The 25,983-nt window shown below is 42.4% G+C and overlaps 1 protein-coding gene across 5 annotated transcripts in view; it reads left to right on the forward strand.

The window, feature by feature from the left end:
• Window positions 1-25,983, forward strand: part of ARHGEF11 (Rho guanine nucleotide exchange factor (GEF) 11) — a 109,157-nt gene that overhangs the window by 34,817 nt on the left and 48,357 nt on the right. For all 5 annotated transcript variants that reach the window (XM_012658907.1, XM_012658910.1, XM_012658908.1 and 2 more), the window contains exons 2-3: window positions 23,197-23,288; window positions 24,295-24,393. In XM_012658907.1, coding sequence (XP_012514361.1) covers window positions 23,197-23,288; window positions 24,295-24,393 — 191 coding nt within the window. The remainder of the gene's footprint in view (window positions 1-23,196; window positions 23,289-24,294; window positions 24,394-25,983) is intronic.

A 25,983-nucleotide genomic window follows, 5' to 3' on the forward strand; every position in this document is an offset into this window, starting at 1 on the left:
TCTTTATGTCAGTACCATACTGACTTGATTCCTGAAGCTTTGTAGTAGATTTTAAAATTGGGAAATGTGAGTCTTTCAACTTTGTTTTTCTTTTTCAAGATTATTTTAGCTATTCATTTTCATATGAATTCTGGAGTCAACTTGTCAATTTCTGCCACAAAAAAAAAAATCTGGGATTTGAACAAGGAGTAGATTGAATCTATAGATCAATTTGTAGAGTGGTAGAATATCACCATTTTAATAGTCTTAAATCTTCTACCCCATGAACATGAATGTCTTTGCATGTAATTTTTTTCAATGTAATGTTTTTCAATGTTTTATAGTTTTTAGCATACAAGTCTTGTGCTTATTTTGTTAAATTTATTTCTAGGTATTTTATTTTTGCTGCTATTAAAATGGGATTATTTTCTTAATTTCATTTTTGTCTCATTCATAGTGTATAGAAAAACAATTTTTTGTATGTTGATCTTATATCCTGCAACTATTTATTAGTTCTAATTTTTTTGTGGGTTCCTTAGGATTTTCTATATATAAGATCATGTCATCTGTGAAGAGAGAGAGTTTACCTTTTCGTTTTCAATGTGGATACCTTTTATTTCTTTTTCTTGCCTAATTGCGTTGACTGAAACCCCTAGTTCAACGATGAATGAAAGTGGCTGTAGAAGACATTCTTCTCTTGTTGTTGATCTTAGGGACAAAATAATTAGTCGTTCCCCATTGAGTATGATGTTAGCTGTGGGTTTTCATTTGTTTGTTTTTGAAGGAAGGGTGAGGTTGAATATGATAGGTACTCCAGTTAGCAGGTTCATGTTAAGAGGAAGCAAGAAAGGTTTAGATTGAGGTTCAGCTAATGTGCATTGAATCGGGGCGATGGGAGGAATGGGAGTCTTTTTATAATAGAATGAAATGGCTCAAAGCTAAAATTACAGGTCCGGGACAACTTAGTGTCTTTTGACCTTTCCAGCCAGGTAGACTGGCTTCACCCTCTGCAGAACTTTTTCACCAGTTAGCTTAAACTAGCTAATAAATTTGTGTTGGTAAGGAGTTCTGTGTGTAGATCAAATCATGATCTACAGGTTTAGACTCAGGTTTAGAAGGCAGGAGAAATAAAAGAAGGTTGTTTATCCCTTCTGGGTACCCTTTAAGAGCTTAGCTCAATACTACCAATCTTAGCATAGCTCTCCTTGATAAGGCCCGATTTCTGAAGACTGTGTTTATTACTCAGTACATTCTGTATACAATTGGCACTTTGTGGATTTGGGCTTAACTTCTCTTACTTGTACATTGTACAAACTTAAGTCTCTTTAGCCTGTGTCTCCTAACTCCTCAAGATGGTAAATTGCCTAAGTATAAGAATCATGCCTCTGTACCTTAATATATGCCCCGAACGTGTAAAGCATTTCTGTGTACCAATAAATAGTTTTAAAGTATTGATAAAAGTAAATGTGATCATAAATACAAAGAACTGAGCCATTTGGGAAACACGTTAAGTCTAAATCCATTCTATGCCAGATTTGCAGATTTTCTTAAGAGATGAAAGGAGAGCACATGAAAGTCATGATTTTAAGGTTTGATACAGACACACTTGGTTTTTTTTAAATATGCAGGAGTGTTAGTACTAAACTGTCCCTAGGATTTATTTAATTTCATTCTTAATTATCTGCAGGTGACATACCAGGCAATCTGACTTCACTTCCTGTGGACTTGATCACCATCTCTACTAACTCCCATGCCACGGTGCAACCTTGTAGCTCAACAGTAGCTAAAAGGAAAGCCTTTGAAAACAAATCCATGCTTTGCCTTTTGTTCCTTTCCCCACCTTGTGAAGGAATGACGCTGTACTTAGGAGAGCAGCTCCCTTTGCGTCCCTCTCCAAGGTGTCACCTACCACTGGCTCCCAGCACAGAGGGAGAAGCTCTGAGAAGTTGAATAAAGAGTGAGATAGAGACGCTGAACCTATTTTTCCAGCTTCTCCTAGTGTTGTTATTTCCAGAATGGCCAACACCCTACGTTGACACACAAACACATTCCAAGGCCTTGGTGTAATAGGAAGTTCACTGGCCTCCTGTGATAGGAGCCCTGGGTTCTTATTCTCACTCTACCACGAGGGGACCCTGAAAAATTCACTTAAAGGCTGTCTTAGCTTGGGCTCCTATAAAAGAATACCGTAGACAGAGTGGCTTCTCACGGTTCCGGAGGCTGAAAGTCCAAGATCAGGATGCCCGCGTGGTTGAGTTCTGGTGAGGGCCCTCTTCCTGGCTTGCAGATGGCTGCCTTCTCACCATGTGCTCACATGGCCTTTCCTCAGTGTTTGTGGAGAGATAGCAAGCTTTCTGGTGTCTTCTCATAAGGGCTCTAATTCCATCACGAGGGTCCTACCCTCATGACCTCATCTAACCCCTAATTACCTCCCAAAGGCTCCATCTCCAGATACCATCACATTAGAGGTTAGAGCTTAAACAGATGAATTCGAGGGGGGGAGCATAAATATTCAGTCCATAACAAAGGCTCTGGTCCTGTTTCCTTGTTTGTGAAGTGAGTACGTTGGGATTCTCTCTAGCTTTTAATATTAATGATTCTATGAGAAGTGGGTTTGCATTATTTTCTAGTTTGAGTTATCTGAAATGTTCCCTGTTCCCCCCTACATTGTCTCAGGCAACTGAGAACTGAATAGGGCTAGATTTAAATAGAGTTAGGTTTATTCTTTCATTTAATAAGTATTTTTTGAGCATCTACTATGTTCCAGGACCTGTTGTAAGCACTGAGTCTACAGCAGTGAACAAAATAGATAAAAATCTTTGCCTTCCTGGAGTTTACATTCTAAACAAATTAAGAAATAAATTATAGTAGGTTACATAATAATGGCTAAGGAGACAAAATAGGAAGTATCAGGAATGTAGGGTTGCAGTTTTAGATAGGGTGGCCAGAGAGAAGAGCACCTTAGGTGGTATTTGAGTCACCAGAGGGGAGAGAGAGCATTTAATTCTGTGTGGCCAGATTGGAAACTGAGACCCTGCTGAGGAAAGCTCTTGCTCCCAGATGCTGACTACCCATTTCTCTCTCCCTACCACCCCGTCGTTCTGTTTTGTGCCAGACACTGCACTAATTAATGATTTCACAGCCCTTTTATAAATCTCAACCCAAGGACTGTAATAAGAAGTTCCATTTAACACCCCTGCTGCCAGTACACTGCCAGAGTCTGGGAGAGTCTGGCTGGCTTAGAATCTGTACGAACTCCCGAGATAGTTTAATGTTTAAATAGTTCTTCAACTCCCTTCTCTACCCTTTTCAATGCTTATTAATCTCTTTTGCCTGTTTTCTCTCTCCTTTCTCCACATCTTTCCATGTAACCCTCTGTCCTCAATCTCTTTATTACATCATTCTTTCTATTGTTCTTCCCTTTCTTTTGTGACTTCCATATTTTCTCCCCTTCCTCACTGTTTTTCATCTCATGTCTGTATTTATTCCATCTCTGACTCTTCCTTCTCCCCTGTATTTTTCCTCCTGCTCTCCTGTGTTTTTCCTCCTGCTCTCCATCCTGTCATTCTCCTGTATCCCCCAATGTATATGGAGCATGGGGGTTACATGGTGAGGAGCTCTCTCCATTTCCCCAGAGTCAGTCATGTCTTGGTATCTCTGCTGCCTCTCCCTAATTCTGTGCTGCCTGAGCATGCAGAATCCTTTAGGGGAAAGATTCTGGCACAGTGAGGACTTAAAGGGCTACTAATCTTGGCCAGTCTGGCCCTGCAGGAGCCCCATCCTCATTAGACTCGTGGCACAGGGCTTGTGCTACAGTTCTTGGGTTGCTTCATTTGGGCCCTTCATCCTCTGGCTCAGCCCCTTGGCACATTTACACTTAGTGGATTAGGGGGATGGTATCACGTATCAGTCAAATCATTAAAGGTTCAACGTGATCCAGGGAAGGAGGTGCCAGTGGATGGTGAAACTTTTCATCAGTCACTGCCGGCTTCTCACTCCCTTTCTGACCTGAGCCCTGTCCAAGTGTCCGGAAAGTCAGATCCTCCTTACTTCCCCTGCTTTTATAACTACTGTTACCAAGAACCAGAGCATGGAGTCCTGGTCCAGAGCAGCCTTCTGCACCAGAGGGCAGACAAAATTGGAGAGGAAGTCTCTTTTGTCCTTAGAACCCTTTTTTCCTAAGCCCTGGAGAGAGAGAAACTAGATTCTCCATATTACAGTGCTTTTGGTAGGATGCATCCTAGCTCCCTCCTTCCATCTCTCAGTCCCACTCTGTCTTCAAGTCAGAATCAGCTTCAGGATTAGAAGGAATCTTAGCAGTCATCTAATTAAACCCACCCTCTGATTCTTAGCCCATGTGATTGTATGGTTCCATCTTGAATATCTCCAGTTTCTCTTTGGCTGTCTGTTCTTTCAGATTTGTGACTTGTGCCGGTTGCCATTTGTCAGCTGGTTTGCCAAACAGGTGGATTAAACAATGCATGTGTGTAGAATCCTGTATTTTATAGTGGATGCTGTCTGTGTGTGTGTGTATGCACACCTGTGCAAAAAACACCTGTTTTATTCAGCTTGCCAACAGAGGAGAATGCAAAGATATTTCAAAAATGGAAAACACTCTTTTCTTTCAAGGCGTTTACAGCTTAGTTGGGGAAACCAGAGATGTGGAAGTATATTGGTTTTAGGAATACTGAGGGAAAAAAAGTCAAAATAAGTGCCCTTTAAATATACAAATCAAGTCTGTTTAGAATGAACTCCAGGGAAGTGTTCATATTTTTGGTTATACTGGATATGTGAAATATAACTTGAAATAAATGGTTTAAATGAGTGTGTTTTAGCTGTTTTTCACTTTTATTTTGCTGTAAGAAACTAACAAATGGCACAGAGTAAATTTATGAGGACTGAGGGTTATGCCAGCTTAGGAGAAGAGGTTCGTTAGTCAGGAGAGGCTAAGTCAAGGAAAGCTTCTTGGGATTAATGTGTCTTAAGTCAGGTTTTGATGGAATTGGGTCAGCACCAGACTGGGGACTTTTCTCAGTCTGCTCTGTCAACCACAATTCTGAGGGATCTGAATGGTGCCAGGAACTTGCCCTGATGACCTTCACTTCTGGCCTCTGAGCTATCCCTGTTCAAAAGCCCTTCAGGATGTTGAAGTCCACTCCCTATTTGAGGTGCTACCCCATCCTTATCTTTTGCACCATCCAACATTAACTCCCCCTCCTGAGAGTCCCTGGAGGCGATTCCACGGTACCCAGACCCACTGAAGGCCTTCAACACCGTAGAGTGGGGGAGAGTGCCCTGAGACCATTGGAAGCAAAAGAAACAACATTCTCTTTTGTGATGTGCCTGAGGCAGTCATCGAACTAAACTGAGCAAACCACTACCCAGGCAATGGACAGTAAAGCTGGAAGGAAGAAGGAAAGTACTGTACAAGGTATCAATGTGCTGGAGTTTGAAATAATGGGAACATCAATTGCATATTTCAGGATAGAAGAGCAGTATATTTAGAAAAGAAGGCAAGGCCTGACATTTCCTTCCTGTTAGCCAAGATTAGGAGGAGCTAAGGGAGGTGTAAATTTCCTACAGGACTCCTCCATGGTCTTGGAGATAAGAGTTAGAATCCTAGATTCCTTTGGTCTTTTAGATGTCATCTTCTCCACATCCTGTCTCCAGCCAAGACTGTTCCTTTCTGGAGAGATTGAGGTTGCTGTTTCCTATTTCACAAGATCCCTTTTATTTTCACATTTGGGACCTCACCAGGGAACTGCTTCCCAATGTCATCTTTGCGGGATATAAGGGACGGAATGAGAGGAGGGGCCCCAAGAATGCTGCTGTTTCTGTGAAAGTTATTTTCAGCTCTTGCTGCCATTCAGCATTAGTTGTATCCATGAGACGGCTTCTTTCCTCCCTTACCCCACCCTTCTTCAGTTTCCTGGAAATGGAGTGGGGGCTGGAAGAGAGAAAGGATGGAAATTCCCATTGCATCTCTCTCCACTGTGCAGTGGTTGAGATGGGGTTTTAGTGAGGGGGGTGGGAGAGGTGGAGAGATGGAGTCAGCCCTGGAGGGAGAGGCCAAGAGACTGCTGAGCTGGTGGTATGGGCCTAATTACTCCTCTGCCTTGAGCTTGCCTATAATTGTGGTTTCTGGGAGCCAGCGCGTCCTGGAAATCTGCTGGAACAGCAGAGATTTGGGGTTTCCGCCTGGGATGGAGTTGAATTTTCCACTTGGAACAACTTGCCCAGCCCCCGTTTTTGGTTGGGGAACAGGGTGAATCCCTAAAGCTCAAAAGAGGCAATTAGGGTAGTTGTAGGACTATAGGGCTTCCTTTGGAACTGAATGAGAGGTTGTATACCCTGAAATTCTAGACATTTTTGAAAAGTTCAGAGAGGCAGCAGATAGCAGGATCTGGTAAAAAGAGTTGTATGCTGAAAGTTAGGAGATCAACTCTGCCCTTAACCTAGGATAAGTGAGTTAATTTCTCTAGACCTTAGTTTCTCCATCAGTCATTCCATTTGAACATCTGGCTATTTTACAAGGATGTCCCTAAATAATAGGTGGAAAAATGCTAGACTAATATAAGGGAGCAATTTAAGTACCCCTTTTCCCATGTGGTGATAATAATACTGGCTGACATATTTTGAGCATTTATTGTGTGCCATGTGCTAAATGCTTTAATGAATTCCACCATTTAATCTCTTAATCCAGTGAAATAGTTACCTCTGCTATAAATGAGGAAACGAGGTTGAAAGGTTAAACCTTTTGCCTGAGGTCACAGGGCCAGTGTCAGCATCAGGATTCTGGTTCCAAAGCCTGAGCCAGCAGACATATAAATGGTAATCTGCACTGTGTTTTACGCTTGTGTCAGGAAACACCCAAAGCCAAACTGGCTTAGTGAGGACCGGCTATTGGATTTGGCTCAGGGAATCTGAGTTCAAGTTCTAGCTCTAGGTCTCACCAACCCTGGGACCTCAGGCAAGTCCTTTATCTTCTCTGAACTTCAGTTTTCCCATCCATGAAATAGATATTTTCAGAGTTGTTCTTAGGATCGAATGAGATACTATTCAGCACAACACCTGCCCCCACGCAGCAGATGCTTAATAAATGTTAGTAGAATCTGAATTTGAATAAGGAGAAATTAGCAGCCAATCCCTGCCCTCCTGAATTTGTGATCTGAGATTTGAGAACACTGACTTAAGGACAGATCTATGGCAAAGTAAAAAGGATAGTGAGAACTCTCTTGCCAGAGAGCTAAGCATTAGCAGAATAAGGGCTCTGAAGTTAAACTGCTTGAGTTCAAATACCAGCTCCATCTCATTTGCTGGATGCGTGAAATCAAGCAAGATACTCAAGTCTTTCTGTAGCCCAATTTCCTCATCTGTAAAATGGTAACATTAATAGTACCAGCTCATGGGGTTGTTGTGAAGATTAAATAAAATAAATGAGAATGGCTAATATTTATTGAGTTTTTAATATTTATTGAGTACCAGGCCCTGGCCTGAGCATTTTTTATATGTTTTAAATAATTTAATCCTAGCAGTCTCATGAAATGGGACCTATTATTATGCCCATTTTATGGATGAGGAATCTGAGGGAAAAGGTTAAATAACTTGCCTAAGGTTGTAGCTAATAGGTGCCAGGGCCAGCATTTACATCCTGGAGAGGGGCTTAGGAGCCTACACTCTTGTCTCAGTAAGTGCTTAAAAAACGTGCTGGCTCTTATCATTATCACCCGGTCACAAGTATTTACTAAGTATATGCTTAGCACTGTGCTAGTTATTTCAGGTTCTGTCAAGAAAGTATATGTGGGCCAGGCATGTGGCTCACACCTGTAATCCTAGCACTCTGGGAGGCCGAGGTGGGAGGATTGCTTGAGCTCAGGAGGTCGAAACCAGCCTGAGCAAGAGCGAGACCCCGTCTCTACTAAAAATAGAAAAAATTAGCTGGCCAACTAAAAATAGAAACAAATTCCAAGTTGAGATACTGTTATTGCCCTTGCTCTAGGTAGTCTCTTATTGACGTAATAAAACCCCATTATAAGGTGATTTGTGCCTGAATAGAATCAGCATGTGTCCTGGTCCCTAGAAAGGAATTGCAGGGACCATCTGGTTCATTCATCTCTTCCTCTCTTTGTCACTCCTCCAACACTCACATGCACAACCACACTTTTTGCTTAGGAGGAAACTAAGGCCTTAGAACTAAGACGATAATCCAAATCTTCAAACCCCCAGGACACTTTATTTAAACAACTCTATGCTGCCTGATAGTAAACTCTGAGTCAAATTAAGTACTCTGAAACACATGCTTGTCATTTTTGTTAACCTACAGAGGGACTTAATAACCCCATCTTCCAGTACCAATAATTTTTGTCTTCCTAACACTCCTTTCACTGTTGTGCAACCCCCTCGATACCAAAAATTTAATTCAGTAGGAAAGCGTGTAAGAGACAGCAATAGTTGCTGGAAGTGATAGGAGCCACTGCTCTAAAAACCCCTTGTCTTCCCACAAAACGGCCTAGAATCTCCCCCAATGGAGAAAGCAGCGGCCAGTTCCCTCTCTTTATGTGCCCCGCATAGGCAGGGCCAGTGGAGCATTCTTTTGGTTTGTGGACTGCCTGTTGCACTCCTGTCAGGCAGGCACATGTCTCAGTTTGTTGCTTGGGGTTTTCTTGGGCTGGTTATATGTCATAAACACAGTGGCTTGTTCCAGTGGTCCCAGGCCCATTAGTCAACATGAGGGGATGGAGTGAGGATCAGAGAGATCCAAGTGGATTCCTTGGTGATGAAACTATGTTGAGAGCTATAGGGATCTGGCTACTAGAGAAATTGACTTAGATTTTCTCTGGCTGGCCTTCTGTCAGCATCCTCATCAACTTTGTATGTAAAGTATACTTTGTAGAGCTCAATTGTTTGTTTAGGGGACCGGAGTGGTTGGAGATGCTGGTGCTAAAGAAACACAAAACAGAAGACATGAGTCCCTCCTTCAGGACAAGTATTTCATTAGAACACACAGAATATGTCACTCTCTTCTTAAGTAATACAGAGGCAAGGATGTGTGATTGTAGCACAAGTCAAATGCTTAAGGGCTAGAAGGATGCAAAGAATAGGAGTGATCATCATTAGAGAATTAATTGAGGAAGGCTTCCTGAAGAAGGGTAATTTCCTGGCAGTTTTTTACAAGTGTGGGACAGGAATTTGTAGGGAGCCTATTGCAGGTTAGAGAAGTCCCTCCCCTGCCCACCCTTCTTTCTTCTACTTCCAGCAGGGCTTCCTGAAGTCACCAGCCAAGAATGTGGAGGGTAGGGACTCAGCCTGTGAAACTCTGGGTCCCTCCTCCTTCCTCCCCCAATTATATACTGTTGGTGGCTTAGGCTGCAACGACTTGATTTGCATCTACCTGCAGTTACCTCAGCTGAAGAAAAGGCCACAGCCTCCCTGAAGTAGGAAAGGGATTGCAAGAAAGAGCAGACCACAGGTTACTCATTTTATGGTTTAACCTCAGTGGTTTTAAAATCGAAGACTAACTTTCCTCTACCACCCAGTACTGTCTTATCAATTTTGTTATGAACTCAGGAAAAGGGAACTAATTTAAAATCCACCTTAATGAAGTAAATTAGAAAGGTGACTCTTCTAAGCCATTTTGTCAAAGCAAAATGAAGATTCCTTGGATTGGCCATTATTCTGGGCTACCTGTTTTATAGTTTATCCTTTATTTGCAGCAGTAATCAAAAGTTGACTCAAATAACAATTCTGTTTATACAACATACAAAGCAAGGTATGCCTTGCTTTAAGGAAACGCAGTCTTTTGAAAGTTTGTATTTAAGGTATTATCACCTTCAGGAGGATTTACATCAGAACATATTTTCTTTCCAAAGAAATGTTAGATACAGCAAAATATACCTGTAGAGTGATTTTAGGGTAACAATTTATCACAGTGCCCTGCCCTACAGAAGACCAAGTACAAGGGTTGGTCTTCCCATTTTATCATTATAGAAGGTAAGACTTAGAGGTGTTGTTTGGCTTGTCCAGTGTCCCACAGTGGGCATGAGGTGGCAAGAAGAAAGCTTGTTCCACAGATTAAGCCCCTTTCCATCTGACCTTCCTAAGTCTCTGTGACAGATGCTCTTTCTTTATCTTGTGGATTCTAGGCTCTGCTCCTCTAGTCTCCTTTGCCCTTTGTTAAACTGGGAAACTCAAATAAAAATATTCTTGGCCATCTTGTGGATGTGACCAATGCAGACACTGAATTGCTTCTAGGTCATTGTTGGTGATGGTGTCTATTGGTTTTTTCCTGCTGAAATTAATTTGGCCATGGCCGGCTCTTGTTTTATTCTTTAGGGAGAATCTTTCCTTTCCAGGCCATGGATTTAGTTCTACCTGAGCCCTCTCTGGGTGCAAAGATTTGATATGCTGAAGATGATTTGTGAGGGACAAAGAATCAATATTACAACAAGAAGGGACAAGAGATAATCCAGCTCAGCTTCCTTGTTGTAGGGTTAGTAAAGCCAAAGCATGGAGAGAGGAAGAGAGGACTTTGGTGTGAGGCACACTTGAGCTCATATCCTTGCTTTACCATTTAATAGCTGTGTGACCTTGGGCAACTTATTTAACTTCTCTGAAACTCATTTGCTTCATCTGTAAAGGAAATAACAATGTTATCTCACCAAATTGTAAGGATTAAATGAATACCTATAACATATTAGATGCTTGTTAAATATAATTTTCTTCTCCCTTTTCAAGGGTATATAAAAAGATAGGGGCAGAGTTGGTCTAGAATCCCCGATGTCTAGACTGTCAATCTTGCCCTCTTGCCACCATGGCCTGCCCCTTCCCTACTGTTATGGCAGCCTCAGTGATTTCCCTTCCTAGGGCTTCCCTCCATCCCCAGCCAGATCTTGGATTGTCCTGAAAGTTGCTTTGATTATGTTGTCTGGAGTTACACAGCTAGTAAATGGCAGAATTAGCACCAAGATCCAAGTCTTCTCTTGCTGTCTTGAGACACTGTTCTTTTCATCAAAGGTAACAATTTGATGGAGGACACTTTGACAAAAGTATATGAATATAGTGGACTAAACATAATAAGCAGTAGTAGATCATCTGCTTCACTGGAGATCTGTAGGATGGTTGCATCTCTATTAGAAAACTGAAAATTCATTAATTTTGTGTTGCAAGGTAGGATGTGCTTACTTTGGCAGTAACTTACTAATTACATTTGACTTAAGGTCTTATAACAAGAATAGCACCATTTTTAGAGTACTGCTATATGCCAGGCACTATGCTAGATACTTATATTACACCAGTTCTTACAGCAGCCCTACGGAATAGGTAGCTAGTACTCCAGTTTTGTACATGAGAACACTAAGGTTCCCAGAAAGTAAATAATTTTTCCTAAGTCACACAGATGGTCAGAGGCAGAGCCAGGATGCAAACCTGTTCTATCTAATCCCCCATTCCACCACACTGCTCCTCAATATCAGCTTGAGTTCCGGGGCAAAGCTTAGGCTTTGAGCTCTTTCTGAGGAATATGCGACAAATCAGATAAATCAGATTTGAGTCTGTGCCAATACCTGTGCTGACACAGCCTGGGGGGCTGGTGGGGTGTTGGGTTCTGAGTGGAGAGGAGGGTGTACAGCCCAGAGTAGTGCTGGACTGTTCTCTAAGAGCCAAAGATGGCTGCCTGTAGAGCCAGCTGAGGGCTTTCTTGCTGGGGAGACAGAGATGAGTTTGGCCTGCCTCCACACTTCAGGAGCTCACAGTCCTGCAAACAGGGGATAAAGGTCAACAACCTCCTTCCATGCAGGAGGTGCTTTGGGAGAAATATATACCAGGTGCCATGGGAGACAAGTTTTTGGAGGGGTGACTCTGGGCAGGCTTCTAGTTTTCTTTGACTTGGTCCAAAGGGCTTGGAGGCCCCACCACTGGGGAGAAGGGGGAAGTGTGGTACAACTGTGGCCAAAAGAGGCCAGTCCAATGCCGTCCAGTAGAAAGATACACAAACCACATATGTAATTTAAGATTTTCTAGTAGCTACATTAAAACTAGTAAAAAGAAACAGGTGAAATTAATCTTAATGATATATTTCATTTAACCCAATATATTCAAAATACTATTTTTTCAATATAAAAATTTACTGAGATACTTTATATTCTTTTTTTTTGTACTAAGTCTTTGAAATCTGATGTGTATTTTATACTTACAATGTATTTCAATTTGAACCAGCCACACTTCCTGTGCTCTTAGCCATGGGTGACTTGTGGCTCCCTGCAGTGCAGGGCTAGAAGATACTCCTGATGTGAGCCCCTAGCAACCCACTCTCATCAGTCCTTCTCTCCCCTGCCCTTTCTAGTGCATTCCCACGGCACTGCTCTCCTTCAGCTGCATGTCATCTCTGCCCCATCTGGTCTCTGGGCCTCCAGCCTTTCTTCTTCCAGTCCACTCTAGTCCCCGCGCTCAGTTTCATCTTTTTAAAGGCTAAATCTGGTCTTGTTACTCCTTCTAGAAAGCCTTCAGCATCTCCCCATCTGTAAAAAATCAAATCCATAATCCTTAGATAGCACATAAAGCCCTCCACAACCTGCCTCAGCCTTTTCCTTTGATCATTATGCTTCCTAACACTTTAGTATTACTTTAGTATTTGCAGAGCGTTTTGACACACCTTATCTCACTTAATTCTCACAGCAGCTCTGTGAGATAGGGCAGGGCAGGGCAGGTGAATTATCCCCATTTCTTTAGGTGGAGAAACTGTGGCTCAGAGAGTTTAAGAGAGTTTCCTAAGATCAACCAGCTAGTAAGTGGCAGAACCAGGATGGGAACCTGCATCTTTCCAGTTTTATCTCTTGTTATACTCCCTCTTATCAGATCCTTCCCCTTTTCTCCCCTGTGTTGCATCAGCGGCCTCCCCAGAATCGTCGTGTCCTCCTTCTGCTCTCCTCTGTGCCTCTACTTACAGTGTTTCCTCCCCCTGGAATGTTCTTCCACAGCATTGCTACCCATCAGAATCCTTGCCTTCCTCCAAGGCTCTGGTTAAAGTTGGCCTCTTTGATTTCTTCTTTGGCCATCCTCTCCCCACATCTACTTTGTAGTTACCAACACGTTTTAGCAAGCATTTTCTTGTTTAGCCAGTGCTTCTTTGTTGTGTTCAGAATTGAATGCTAGAAATCTGGGAGATTGAAAAATTTAGCAGCTTAAACAGTTCTTACAGGAAGCCGAAGGTAACCCCCGCCCGTTAAGTCCGTGGAGAAGCTAAGTCTTTGTTACAAACTATGAAATTGTGAATTTAACCCTAATTTATATGCATGAAGGAGGTCATTCAAAACCATTTCTCTGAACTGTTGTGATACGTATATGCTTATAATATTTTGATGTCTAAACATCTGGTGCATATATTATCTGATGTGATCTTTCAACACCTATGTGTTGAATATCTACCATATACTGTGTTCTGGAGCTGCTTTGTGCTCTGGAGAATGGGAGACATGAAACTTATCATTAAATGGGGAAAGCAGACATTAATCGAAAAAAGCACCCAAATAGTAATTTAGTTACTATTGAGTTAGGCATCACAAGGAAATTTCGGGGAGATCCAGCACAGCAGGTGTCAGAGGAGACTTCCCTGAGGAAGGGACACTTAAGCTGAACCCTGAAGAATGCGTGTGGATTCACCTTGCCAAGACAGGAGAAAAGCCCCTGAGGTTGAAATGCAGTGAGCAAGTGGGAGAGTGTCCACACATGTGGCTTGAGAGTAAGCAATGAGGACCTCACCCGGGACCTGCTAGCCAATCTCAGGATTGGGAACTTATACAAGGACCGTGGGAAATCACTGAAGGGTGTTATATCTCCTAATTTATCTCTTTAGTGTAGAGAATGGATGGGGACTGGAGGATTTGATGCTGGAGTTGATGTGGGGAGGCCAGTTCTTCTAGGTGGTATGATGCTGTCTCACACCAGTGGGGCGGTGGAGAGTGGGGGAGGTAGGCAGATTCTCGAAATGTTCAGAGGTCTGAGGACTCGGTAGTTGATTAGATTTGCAAGGAGTTGTCAAAGATGACGCTCAGATTTCTGGCATGAGCAATTACACACGGTACTGTTTGCTGAGGAGGAAACATTTGATCAGGAACAGGGCTGGACGGGAGAGATTGATTGCAGTTTGGATATTTTAGCTTTGAGGTGTCAGTGAAGGTAATTTGGTCCTCCCAATTACCCTTTGAGAAAGGTGGTATTGTCCACACTTTCTGTTGGGAAACTGGGGCTTCGAGAGGTTGGATGACTTGCCTAAGACTACGTAGCCAAGAAAGGTCTAAGCCTGAGCTTAAGCCAGTATTTTGACTCCTGATGCTGTGCTTTTAAAACCAAACCACGTGGCCTGGGCCCTGAGTACTCAATGCTGAACCAGGCTAACCAACCCTCTCAACATGCCAGTCCTCTGCCTCGTTCTTCCACACACACCTGTCTGCCAGGTTGTCTGCTCTGACAGTCAAACCCTAAAATCTCTTACTTTCTAAGACCTTCATGGAAGTAGGAAGGAAAACTTTCCTAGCCCTGCCCTATCTAGAATTCGAACACTCCAGAGGTACTGTTCACTCATGCATTTACTGTTCATTCACTCATTCTAGTCCCATTCCCCTCACCCCTGACATTTGTCAAGCATCGGTCACCCAATATGGACCTGGGAAAGACTAGGAAGAAACACAAAGCCATTTGCATAGGACTTTGCACTTTCAAAGCACTTAACAAATATTGCCTTTTTGGTGCGTTCACGTCAGCTCTGGAAGAAAGAAAGGTCATGAATATTCCTTCAGCAAACAGTTTTGGAGTGGACACCCACTACGTACCAGGCACTGTGCTGGAACTCAGCTGCTGATACAAGGATGAATAAGACATGGTCCTTGTTCTCGGGGATTTAAAGTCTAAATGGGAAGACAGACGAACAGATGATATTAATATGCGTTCATTTTACAGATGAGAAAGCTAATGATAGACTCAGATGTTAAGGGACTTATTTTTAAAGTTTCTCAGAGTTACAGTCCTCTGGATAAGGAATGACTCGGGCTGCTTGTTAAAATAGATTGCACACCACAGACTTGCTGAATTGGATCACTCGGGGTGGGGCATCAGGTGATTCATATGCTGCTCAACAGCTAGTAAGGGATTCTCAGTTGAGGTGTGAACTTTCTCTGGCTACATTGCCAGAGACTTTTCTAGTCCATTCGTCTGTCCCCTAGTTGTAGAGATAAAGAGAACTGAAACTTGTGGATTAGCAGAGGTTGTCTGCAAACAGGCCTCTTTCCTCATAGCCTTTACTGTAGGGATGGGCAGGCCTAGGAGGCTGTGTTTGCTAGCCTCAGACCACAGGGAAAATTCTGCCCGAAGGCAGAATCCTTAGAAAGTTAGAGTGCCAGGAGCCTGCTTAAAACTCCACCCTGAGAGATAAGGAAAACCAACCAGTAAGACCAGGTCAGGGTTCAGTGAGTGTGGACTTTATCTGGAGATAAGCTCCTGGCTGGGCAGCTCTTTCCTGGTTTACTGCTTCTGGCTTTGGGGAGGGGATCAGGAATATTACTTTGACCCAGACTCAAGAAGACCTAGCTCATGCCACACGTGGCGGCTTACACCTGTAATCTCAACACTTTGGGAGACTGAGGTGGTAGGATTGCTTGATACTAGGAGTTCAAGACCAGCCTGGGTAACATAGCAAGACCTCATCTCTGCAAAAATTTTAAAAATTAAAAAATTAAAAAAAGACAACCCAGCTAAGCCTATGCATAGTGTGCCTTTTTATCTTTCTCTATCATATATGTACGTATATGTGTATTATATATGTACATATATAGGACATGTATATCATATATCTTTATATCATATGTTATATATGTATATATTATATGTGTATGCATACATGTGATGTATATTATATGTGTGTATCTATATTGTGTGCATGTGTGTATATATATGTAAAAGAGAAAATAAAGACCAGGTGAATCTACATATGGCTACAAGTCATATAACTTTCTGTTTAGGAGCACAGACCTTGAAGTCACATCAGCTTTAAACGCATCCTAGCTTCATTTACTTAAGCTCTCTGTTCATTCATCTGAAAATGGGGATGTACTACCTACTTCACCAGGCTTTTGTGATGATTAAGTGAGATAATGTTATTAATATGTCACATGTTTAGTACAGTGCCTGGTAGGTAGTAAGAACTTTATCATTACTACCACAGAACATGGATATTCTAGGCCTTGTCCTCTTTTGCACATTTGTGCTAGGATGAGGGTAAGGGGCAAGAGACCAGGAACCTCCCATCAACAAGTGGAAAGGACATGATGTTGTTTGCTTATCGTTGTTTCTTTAAACTCCAGAAGCCAGTCCTGTTTGACCACTCTAAGTTCAAACTCCTATACCTTTTAGGGGTCTGAGTGAAGCAGACAGGAGTATAAGCTGTGGGCAGTGGTGACTGGGCAAAGGTAAGACACACGCCCTATCCAAAGGGGCCTGACACCACCCAATTTTAGCTGATTGTCACCATGTGTGACCAGAAGCCCAATGGTGCCAGAACTTCTGCCTTTTCAAGAGAAACCAGAAATCTGCATTTTTAAATGTGAACTTGCTTAGCAACTAAATTAAAAAATATATACACATACACACATACACAAAAGGCCAACAAAAGGGATATATGGGCTCTGGAAGGCCACCAAACATTTTCTTGCTTTGTAACCCCTCTAGGCTGGGATGAGGAGAGTGTTTGACACGTATTTACAGAGCACTTACTCTGCCTTGTGCTGCACTAGAGCATATAGGGAAGTCCATGCCGCAACTTTTGCCCTCTAGCAGAGAGGCAGGATGGGCACACCAGGTGATGGGGAGCAGTGCAGGGGTAAGAACGTGTGCCAGAATAGGCACTGCATTGTAGGAGAGGGTGGGGAAGGTGGAGGAGTCCTGTGAGTTACTTCACTGATACAGTAGATGAAAAAAGCAAATGCAAAAGGTGTAGGATACTGCCCGTTGTATACACAAGAAAGGAAAATGAGAACATTTGTAAGTATTTGCTAAGTTTTACAAGAGGAAACACAGAAAGGAAACTGAAAACGATTGAAAATGGTTCCTTGGAGAGGAGTGGGAAGAAAGGGTAGGGACACTTCTGAATGTACTTTAAAATTTTGTTTTGAGTTTTGAACCATGTAAATGTTTAACAAATTCAAAAAATGAAATTAAATAAATAAGCCTGAAAAAAGCAAATCCTGAAATTCAGTACAAATATGAAACAAAAAAAGAACAAAGTATATTTCAAATTGGTAACATAAGAAAGAATTAACCCAGAGTAACTTTCACACACAGGACTGACTGCTGGGATGTAGCTTAAAGGACAACATGAACTGCAAGGAAACCTTGAACTTTAATAGGCTTATTTTTGCTAGTGATACTGATGTGGTAACCCCAGAAACCATCTTGACTACATTATGAATAGAGCACATGAGTAAATATATTGGTACTATTTGGGAACAGGGTTCTCAGTATGGGACAAGTAAGATGAAATATGGAATAGGGAAGATGAGGAAGAACCCTGTCGCATTGGGTTCAAACTGGAGATATGAGTGTGATCTCAATTTCATAATAAGGATTTTCTAGCTCTGTCCATTGAAAGGGCCTGGAAATAGGGACAGCTCAGTAGCAATTGAGTGCCTAGCAACCAGATCTTGTCCTGCTAAAAGGAGCAGGGCTCCTCAGAGAAATATTTGATTCCAGGTCTGGCATAGAGAAAGTACAAGGTGAGCCTGGGGTATTTTTTTTTGTGCCAGAAAGCAAGGATGTGATCAAAGACAGATGGTGACATGTTGAAAGGACACAGGAGCTAGCGTGTAGAAGCTCCCACTGGCCAAATTGGGACATTTTTAACATTTAAAAAAAAGGATAATGGACTATAATGTATTACTTTGGGAGAAAAAAATAAAGGGTCTGTGAGTTCGTATAGCACTACTCCAGAAAAGGTATGAGATGACTTTCTTTACAAAAGATTACCTGCTAATAGATGTAGAAGGAATGACAGAATGAGTAAGTTGCCATTTTGCAGGCACCTGTGCAGTAAGTGGTTCAGGCAAGGATCATCAATGGATAGTAAAACTGTTGGATAAGAATTTCTTGGAGGACTCAGTATTTATACAGTCTCAAAATGTCACCCCACAGATTTCTCATTAACTCAAATGGGAAAATAGATTTATCATTAGGAAATCTCAGGAACACCGCTTTACCTAAGTAATCAGACCTATCATCACCAAAATAGGACAAGCTATACAATATCACTTATATGATAGTCTTCAACAATGTTTAACCTGAATCTAATCATGAGGAGACAGACATCAGATACATCCAGACTGCAGGCCATTCAACAAGATAGGTAGGCTGGACTCTTCAAAATGTCAGTGCTATGAGAGACCAAAAGTGTTTTAGACCAAATGAATCTAAAAGAGACATGTAAATATACTTTGAGATCCTTGATTGAATCCTGGATTAAGACAATTGGCAAACAGCTATAAAGAACATTAATAAGAGAAATTTGAATATGTACTTTACATTAGATAATAATTGTATCAAAGTTAAATTCATCGGGTGTGCTGATGGCATTGTGGTTATAAAGGAGGATTTGGGGGTTCTTAAGGGATATATGTAAAGTAGTTAAGGGTAAAGCATCATGATGTCTGCAACTTTGAAATGGAAAAAGTATAAATGTAGAAAGATAAATGGGACAGGTGTTAATTACTAAATCTAGATGAAGGGTATATAGATATTCAGCATGCTGCTCCTTCAACTTTAATGTAGCTTGAAATTTTTCAAAAATAAAATGCTAGGATAAATGAAATACGCGCTGTAGTGGACAGCAGTAGCTTCATGAAGTCAACTCCATTTGACCAGGGCCTTGAAATAGTACTAGGAGATGGATAGAGAGAAGGGACGAAGGCCATCGCAAGACAGAGGTGGGAATGAGCGCAGCATCTCCTAGGATTCCATAGAGGTAGACGAAAGGAGACAAGTAATAAGGGGTGAATTTCAAAAGGTAGTTGGATCCTCAGGATGAAAGGCCTTTAAAACCAGGCTATTGCATGCACATCTGATTTAGTAAGGAGAGAAATTGTAGGTTCTTGATGGGGGAGTAGGAGGAAGAATAGTATTTGGAGAAGTTAGTCTGTTGTGGTAGAGTGCTCAATGGACTGGAGAGTGGAAGTGAGATTTTTTTTTTTTTTCCCAGTAATCCAGGCTTGAGGCAGTGGACATGTGGCTTAAAGAGATGAGTGTCAATGATAAAGAAAGGAGGATAGCACTCTGGGAGGCTAAGGCGGGAGGATTGCTCGAGCTCAGGAGTTCGAGACCAGCCTGAGCAAGAGCGAGACCCCGTCTCTACTAAAAATAGAAAGAAATTAGCTGGACAACTAAAAATATAGAAAAAATTAGCTGGGCATGGTGGCACATGCCTATAATCCCAGCTACTCAGGAGGCTGAGGCAGGAGGATCGCTTAAGCCCAGGAGTTTGAGATTGCTGTGAGCTAGGCTGACGCCATGGCACTCTAGCCTGGGCAACAGAGTGAGACTCTGTCTCAAAGGAAAAAAAAAAAAAAAGGACCTCTAGGTCTCTTTGACTGGATATAAATGATAGCTGAGTAATTGGGTCAGAAAATCTGTCTGTGGTGCCATTTGGAAAGTGCAAATTTGGGGGGAAATTCACTCTCTAGGGCCTTCTCCATACCCCCAGGTTTAGGCTGAGTGAAATCTGAGCTCTGCTGCCAAATATTGATGAGAATGTCATTGGGAAGAGGCAGAGCCCAACATGAAAAGTCTTTTTTCCCCTCTGACCAGACTCCATTTCATGCCAAACCACCTTCCTCTCTCCTTTTCTTCCTCCCTTCTCAGATTTTAACCCTCCAAGGTCTTCCTCCCAAATCTGTGCTCAGACTCAAAACCCAGCTGACCCAATAGTCTGTCCATTCCTTCTGTGTACCAGGCCTGCCTCCTATAGATATTTCTTCTTCCTCCAAGTCAGTAGTAGTTTTCCCTCCTTTAAGGTCTCAGAGAGAAAAATATTTTTTTGCATCTGTTGCAATTATGCGTATGTTACACTCTCCTTGTTCCCCATGTACCTGCCCTAACCTGTGATTTATTTTTAAAGGAACTTCCCATGACTGCTGAAATGATCTTTGTCCATGCCCCTAACATCCTCTACGCTAGGTACCTTTGCTTCATTTGCCTTTGATTATGTGGAACTCCTCATGCCCCAGCTAAAATGCAAACCAAACCAGGTTAAGAGTTACCAGGTTCAAAATGCATCTTCTGGGCTTCAGTATGAACATAGGAAGCCAGCTCCCTGCCAGGGTCAGTAAGAACAAGGCAAGGAGGAGGCCTGAGGTGTCTCAAGATAAAATGGGCTTTCTGTTAAGGCAGTGAGGAGGAGGAGTTCATGCCCAGTACAGGTTGCCCTGTGGTGGGGTGTTGTGGACACTAACAAAGACAGCAGATGGGACAAAACATCTTTAAAGGTCCCTTCCAAGAATTCATCTTTCATTAGGGGGCTGTTTGTATGTTTTCCTCATTCACTAGCTGCACATCACTGTGTCTTATTCATTTTTGTATCCCTGGTGCCAGACAGTGTCTAGAGCAGTGCTGTCCAGTAGAACTTTCTGCAGTGATGGAAATGTTCTATAATGTACTGTCCTACATGGTAGCCACTTAGCCATATGTAGCAATTAAGCACTTGAAATGTGTCTGGTACCATCAAGAAACTGAATTTTTAATTTTATTTTAAAATTTAGCCACTTGTGGCTGTTACATTAGACAACACAGGTCTGGATTCTAGAACATAACATAACTTTTATTAAATGGTGTACTAAGCTGAATCTTTACCCTAGATGGGAAGGTGGGGAGTAGACAGGGAATGATGGAATAGGGTCATTTGAAGAAAGCCAGAAGGTTGCACCTTCTGGAAGTTTACTTTTTTTTTCTGGCAGGAATAGGGTACAGTAATAGGGAATAGAGTAGAAAGAACATGTAAGAGGAAGGAGCAGTGTGGGCACAGACAGAAGCCAGAAACCATCACAAGTGAAAGGAGAATAGTGAAGATCAGGGACCAAGAATAGGCACGAGCCCCTACTATAGTAGGCACTGGGGACCCTCTCTGCTTTCATGGACCTTCCGACCTGTCTACAGCTTTACAGACAAGTGAATAGTTCCTTTGGTATTTGTGTCTCAGGAAGGATAGGCACTGGGAGCTGTGGAGGACACCAGAGGGCGCTTCCCTGGGCAACAGGCAGTGCTTCCTGTTAGATGCTGTGGCGAATGGCCTAGCTTGGATGCAGATGACCTTTCTCCTGAGTACAATGGGGAGGCTCTAAAAGGTTTTAAGCAGTGACATGACATAGGCAAATTTGCATTTTGGTAAGCTCACTGCTGTGTTGTGTCCAGTTTCCACCCCTGGGTCATTTTTAGCTCTATTATGGTTGTTCTTTTGAACCAACCATCTCCAATGTCTTGTCTGGTTTATGTCGTGTTTTGTTTTTCTTTCTCTTTCTTCCTTCTTTCCTGCGCATCACTCTCTCCTGGGCCCCACGCTCTCTTCTTCCTTGATGTCTTCCTTTCTCTGATCCAAAGATCAGCCAGTAAAAAGCAGTCTCACCTGTCCAGGTAAGAGGGGCGCCACTGTGAGGGGGGAACAAGACCCCTCCTTTATGTTTTACACATTATTTATTTTTTGAATAGATCATACCTTCATGTGGTTAGAATTTAAAGAGTACCAAAGAGAATATAATGAAAAGTCCATCGTTCTATTCCTGTGTCCCAGCCACCCAGTTTCCCTCCTCGGAGGCAACCAATGTCATATGTTTCTTTTGTATCCTTCCAGAGATGTTTTAGATATTTTTGCATATGTAAACAAATATTTAAACATGTAAACATAATTTTTTTCTCTCTTTTACCCACTTTTTTTTTTACTGTCCAAATGATTCTGTACCTTGCTTTTTTCCACTCGATAATGTATCGTGGAGATCATTCCTTATCATATATAAAGAGTTTCACCATGCTTTTATATGGCTGAGTTCTGTTACTATACTGCTATACTGTAATTTGTTTAACCAGTCACCCATTGTGGACATTTGGATTATTTCTACTGTTTTGCCGTTATACACAGTGCTTCCATGAATAGCCGTTTATTTAGTTAGTTGATATAGAGAGGGTAGGAATTGCCTCTTTCTGAGGGGCAGCAATTGTTGATTCAGAAATTGGGAACTTACACGCTTTTCTAAAAAGCAGGGCCACAGCAATGATTTGAATTTTTTCTGTTCCTGTAGCAGTGCTAGTTAAAGAGGAGATAAAGCAGTAAATCTGGTTGGTGATCTGTGGTACTTTGAGTTTTTAGAGTCTTTAAAAGTTTCTCAGCAAGGTGCCTTGGACTGGCTGTGGGAATGGGGCTGAATATGGGGTTGGAATACTACCACCAAACAGATCAGATTCCTGTTTTTCCATGGTACCCAAAAGATAAATGGAATTTTCAGAGGCTCGGGCCATTGCTGTACCCTCCTTTCTAGAAAAGTGTGCAAGTTACCAGTTACCCAACTGGCTAGTACTAAATGCCCAGTTACCCTCCTGGAGACTGTTATTTTGGAGAGGTGGAAGTTTGAGGGACAAAGAGATGAAGCTAAAATGGGGAGCTTGTGTCTGCTACAGCCACTGCAGTCCTCTGCTGTGTTCACATAGGCCTCTGTATGTGTTTGACTTGCCACATCCTTCCCTCCAGCCTCCCGTTCCTTTGCAAATCATCGCCTAAAACTAACTGGCTGTTTGATTTTCTCCTGTCTTTTTCTTGCATTCATTTTCTCTGCTGCTCCGTTCTGTTTCATCAGCCCCATTGCAGCCTGGTAAGACCCAACAAGCGTGTGTATGTGTGCACATCCCCTTCTTGCTATTGTCTCTTTGTCACCTGACTCCAGGAAGGGCTATTTCCCTTCATACCTTGCTGGGTATTAAAGAGATCATGCTTGCCCCACCATCCCAGGATTCCAGATAGGTGGTGTTACCAGTAGTGTAGACATGGCTAATCTCCTAGCAGATTGAGCAAATTGCAGGGGGGGATGGGTCAGTCTTTCATTATCCAAGATTCAGGGCCCCCTTTGACAGAGCCACCTCCTACTATAAGGCTGATCCCTCCCTGCCCAGCTCATAGATGTGCTTTCCTTACTCCTTCTTCAGGTTAAGTAGCCTGTCTTCTCTGGGAGATTCTGCACCTGAGCGCAAGTCCCCTTCCCACCATCGCCAGCCCTCTGACACCTCTGAAACAGCAGGTAACCTTCTTCTTGGGCATTAACACGTAGACACAAAGGTGTGCACCCATACAGACACACCTGTATGCCCCAAATGTAAAGCCTTTATGTTGAGCACATAATATATACTAGGCATTATGTTATAAATTTTATATAAATTGCCTCCTTACATCAACTGTAGACAGTAGGTTTTATTATCCTTATTTTGCAGATGAAGAAGCTGAGGCACACAGGGGTTATAAGAAACTGGTCCAAGTGCACAAGCTTGTTGGGAACAGAATCAGGACTTGAAACCAGTTCTGTTTTAACTCTAGAACCCATGCTCTAATCATTACAGGATGCAGTCATGCACAGCTGCACACGGGCATGATGTCTAGTACGCACTCACGGAGATGGAGACAGTTGTTACGCATAGCCTCTGTTCCTTTATTTTTTTTTAAGTTTTGTATATGATGTTAGCGTGAATAAAAGGTTTTTCTCCTGTCATTTATCCTTCCTTGCATTTGGCAAGTGACTACCCCTGTGTCACCCTGAATGAGTTACCCAGCTCTAGAAGAATAGTCAACAGCGTTGATGTCCTACCTGCTACATTCATTGATGTAACTTGACATAAAACTTCCAGTCTCACTTGGGCTTCAGTCCCAGGGGTGGGGGGCTGCTTATCTGTAATTTTAGTCTTCAGGAGGATAGCTGGACGTGGCCCTGCCTCTTCTTTGGCCAATCTCTCCCAGACAAACCAAAGGGACAGACATGTACAAGAGAGACAAGCATTTCAACATCTCAGAGAAGGGTAATTTCTTGTACGGAATACAAAGTAAGTTACAGGTTTTTGCCAACCACTGAGGGAGGCATGTCATTGTAATAGTGTGTTTCGACAGGATAAGTCTGGGGAATTTGGTTAGTCTGGAAAGGCATCTTCAGGAACAAATGTACTGAGGCTTTTTGGGTTGGTCTTGGCTTATGTGCACTAACCTTCCAGTGACACTGCTACCAGAGTCCTCTCTTTGTCTTTCTCACTTCCCGCCAGGTCTTGTTCAACGCTGTGTCATCATCCAAAAGGACCAGCATGGCTTCGGCTTCACAGTCAGTGGGGATCGCATCGTTCTGGTGCAGTCTGTGCGGCCTGGTGAGTGCTATATCCCTCCTGCCTGCAGTGGACGGTTCTTACAAAGCCACCATATATGTGACAGTGCCACACGACTTGGAGAACCTGTGCTTTCCTGAGGGTCTAGGGAGCCCTGGGAGGCACAAATGAATTAGTCTAGAACTGGTTCTTCCCGAGCATCAGGGAAAGTCTCCACAGTATAGAGCCACTAGGCAGAATTTCTAGGAATTGTACTTCATGCTTGATCCCCACTTGGGAAGTGTAAAACCAACAGAATAGCCCTCAGGTCATCAGGCAGAAGTCTGATTGCCACATAAGGGAGCCCCACACACTGGGTCATACATAAGATGCCACGGAGGAATCAAAGTCCCCCTACCTTCACATTACCTGACTAAATGCAAAAACAGTCGGTCACTTTCTACAGGAGTTCATAATTTGAGACAGGTACACTGGTCCAAGTGGTTATAGAACACATTTGCAGATACAATTAACGTTAAATAATAAATTACCAAAAGATAAATGATGTGTGTCGGACATTACATTGGAGGAAGTGGTATTTGGAAGTTTGTTTGGGTAGTTTGTGGTTCAAAGCATAGTCATATTCCTTCTGATTGGTTTGGAAAGCCCTCTTAAAAAAAAACAGGATTTCAGAAGTAGTTTGAGAGATGGAAATGAAAAAATAGATTACCAAGATAGGAATTTGGTGGGAAGGGAGTGAAGAGTGAGTTGGCATCACAGCCAAATCCACCTAGTGACCAATTATGTATAGAAGAGCTGTGAGCAGTCAAGCTCTAGAAGTGCTGGTTGGTAGAATCATTGTTAGTGACTGAGGCTGAAAAAGGCAGTCAAGAAGGAGATGGGGTGTGGAAGAGTATAAAGCAAGTATTCCTAAAAGGGATGAACTTCAGTGTAGCAAATGGGATTGGGCCGGTGAGCATCACAGGCTCGGCTTATAGGAGAACACAGGAAAGGGTAGGGAGCAGGCCGGCATTTCACACTAGGGATTGTGCAGGAGGGGAAGGGAAAATGTATTTATATTTAATTTTGGAGAAAGATTTTGGTGATGTTTACAGGAAAGGTGAAAAGATAATTTCAAATTTGTGACCAAAGTTAGATTTGTGGGTCATACAAGGGCATAAATAATTATGGCTTCTTATGTGTGGGAATTAACTTTTATCAGTGGGAGGTTTGTCTTGCATATCCTGGGGTAAAGCTCTGAAAAGATAGTTTTGTTCTTTGCTTCTCTTATTTCTCGGGGTTCTTGGACTAGGGTGAGATGGAGTTTAGCAAAACTGCCAATAACTTGTACTTTGCCTCTGTAGTCTTTTTAATGCAGAAAGTGTGGGATCCCCTCCATGAAGTAGAGATTCAGCTCTCCTTCCCTCTTTCCTCCTCTTAGGCTGAACAGAATCAGACCCAAAAAGGAAAGAGCAAAAAGATGATGGCTTGCAGTTAAATATGAGTTTTAGAGTGTATGTGTGTGTGTGTGTGTGTGTGTGTGTGTGTGTGTTTGGGGGAAGAGAGAGGAAGAGACTTCATTTGGATTGGCATTGAAATCACAAGAGTAACAAAGCAGTTGTTATTGTCTTTTCCAGGTACATACTAGGTTTC

This window comes from Propithecus coquereli, unplaced genomic scaffold (assembly GCF_000956105.1).
Source record: "Propithecus coquereli isolate 6110/MARCELLA unplaced genomic scaffold, Pcoq_1.0 Scaffold59, whole genome shotgun sequence".
Lineage (NCBI taxonomy): Eukaryota > Metazoa > Chordata > Mammalia > Primates > Indriidae > Propithecus > Propithecus coquereli.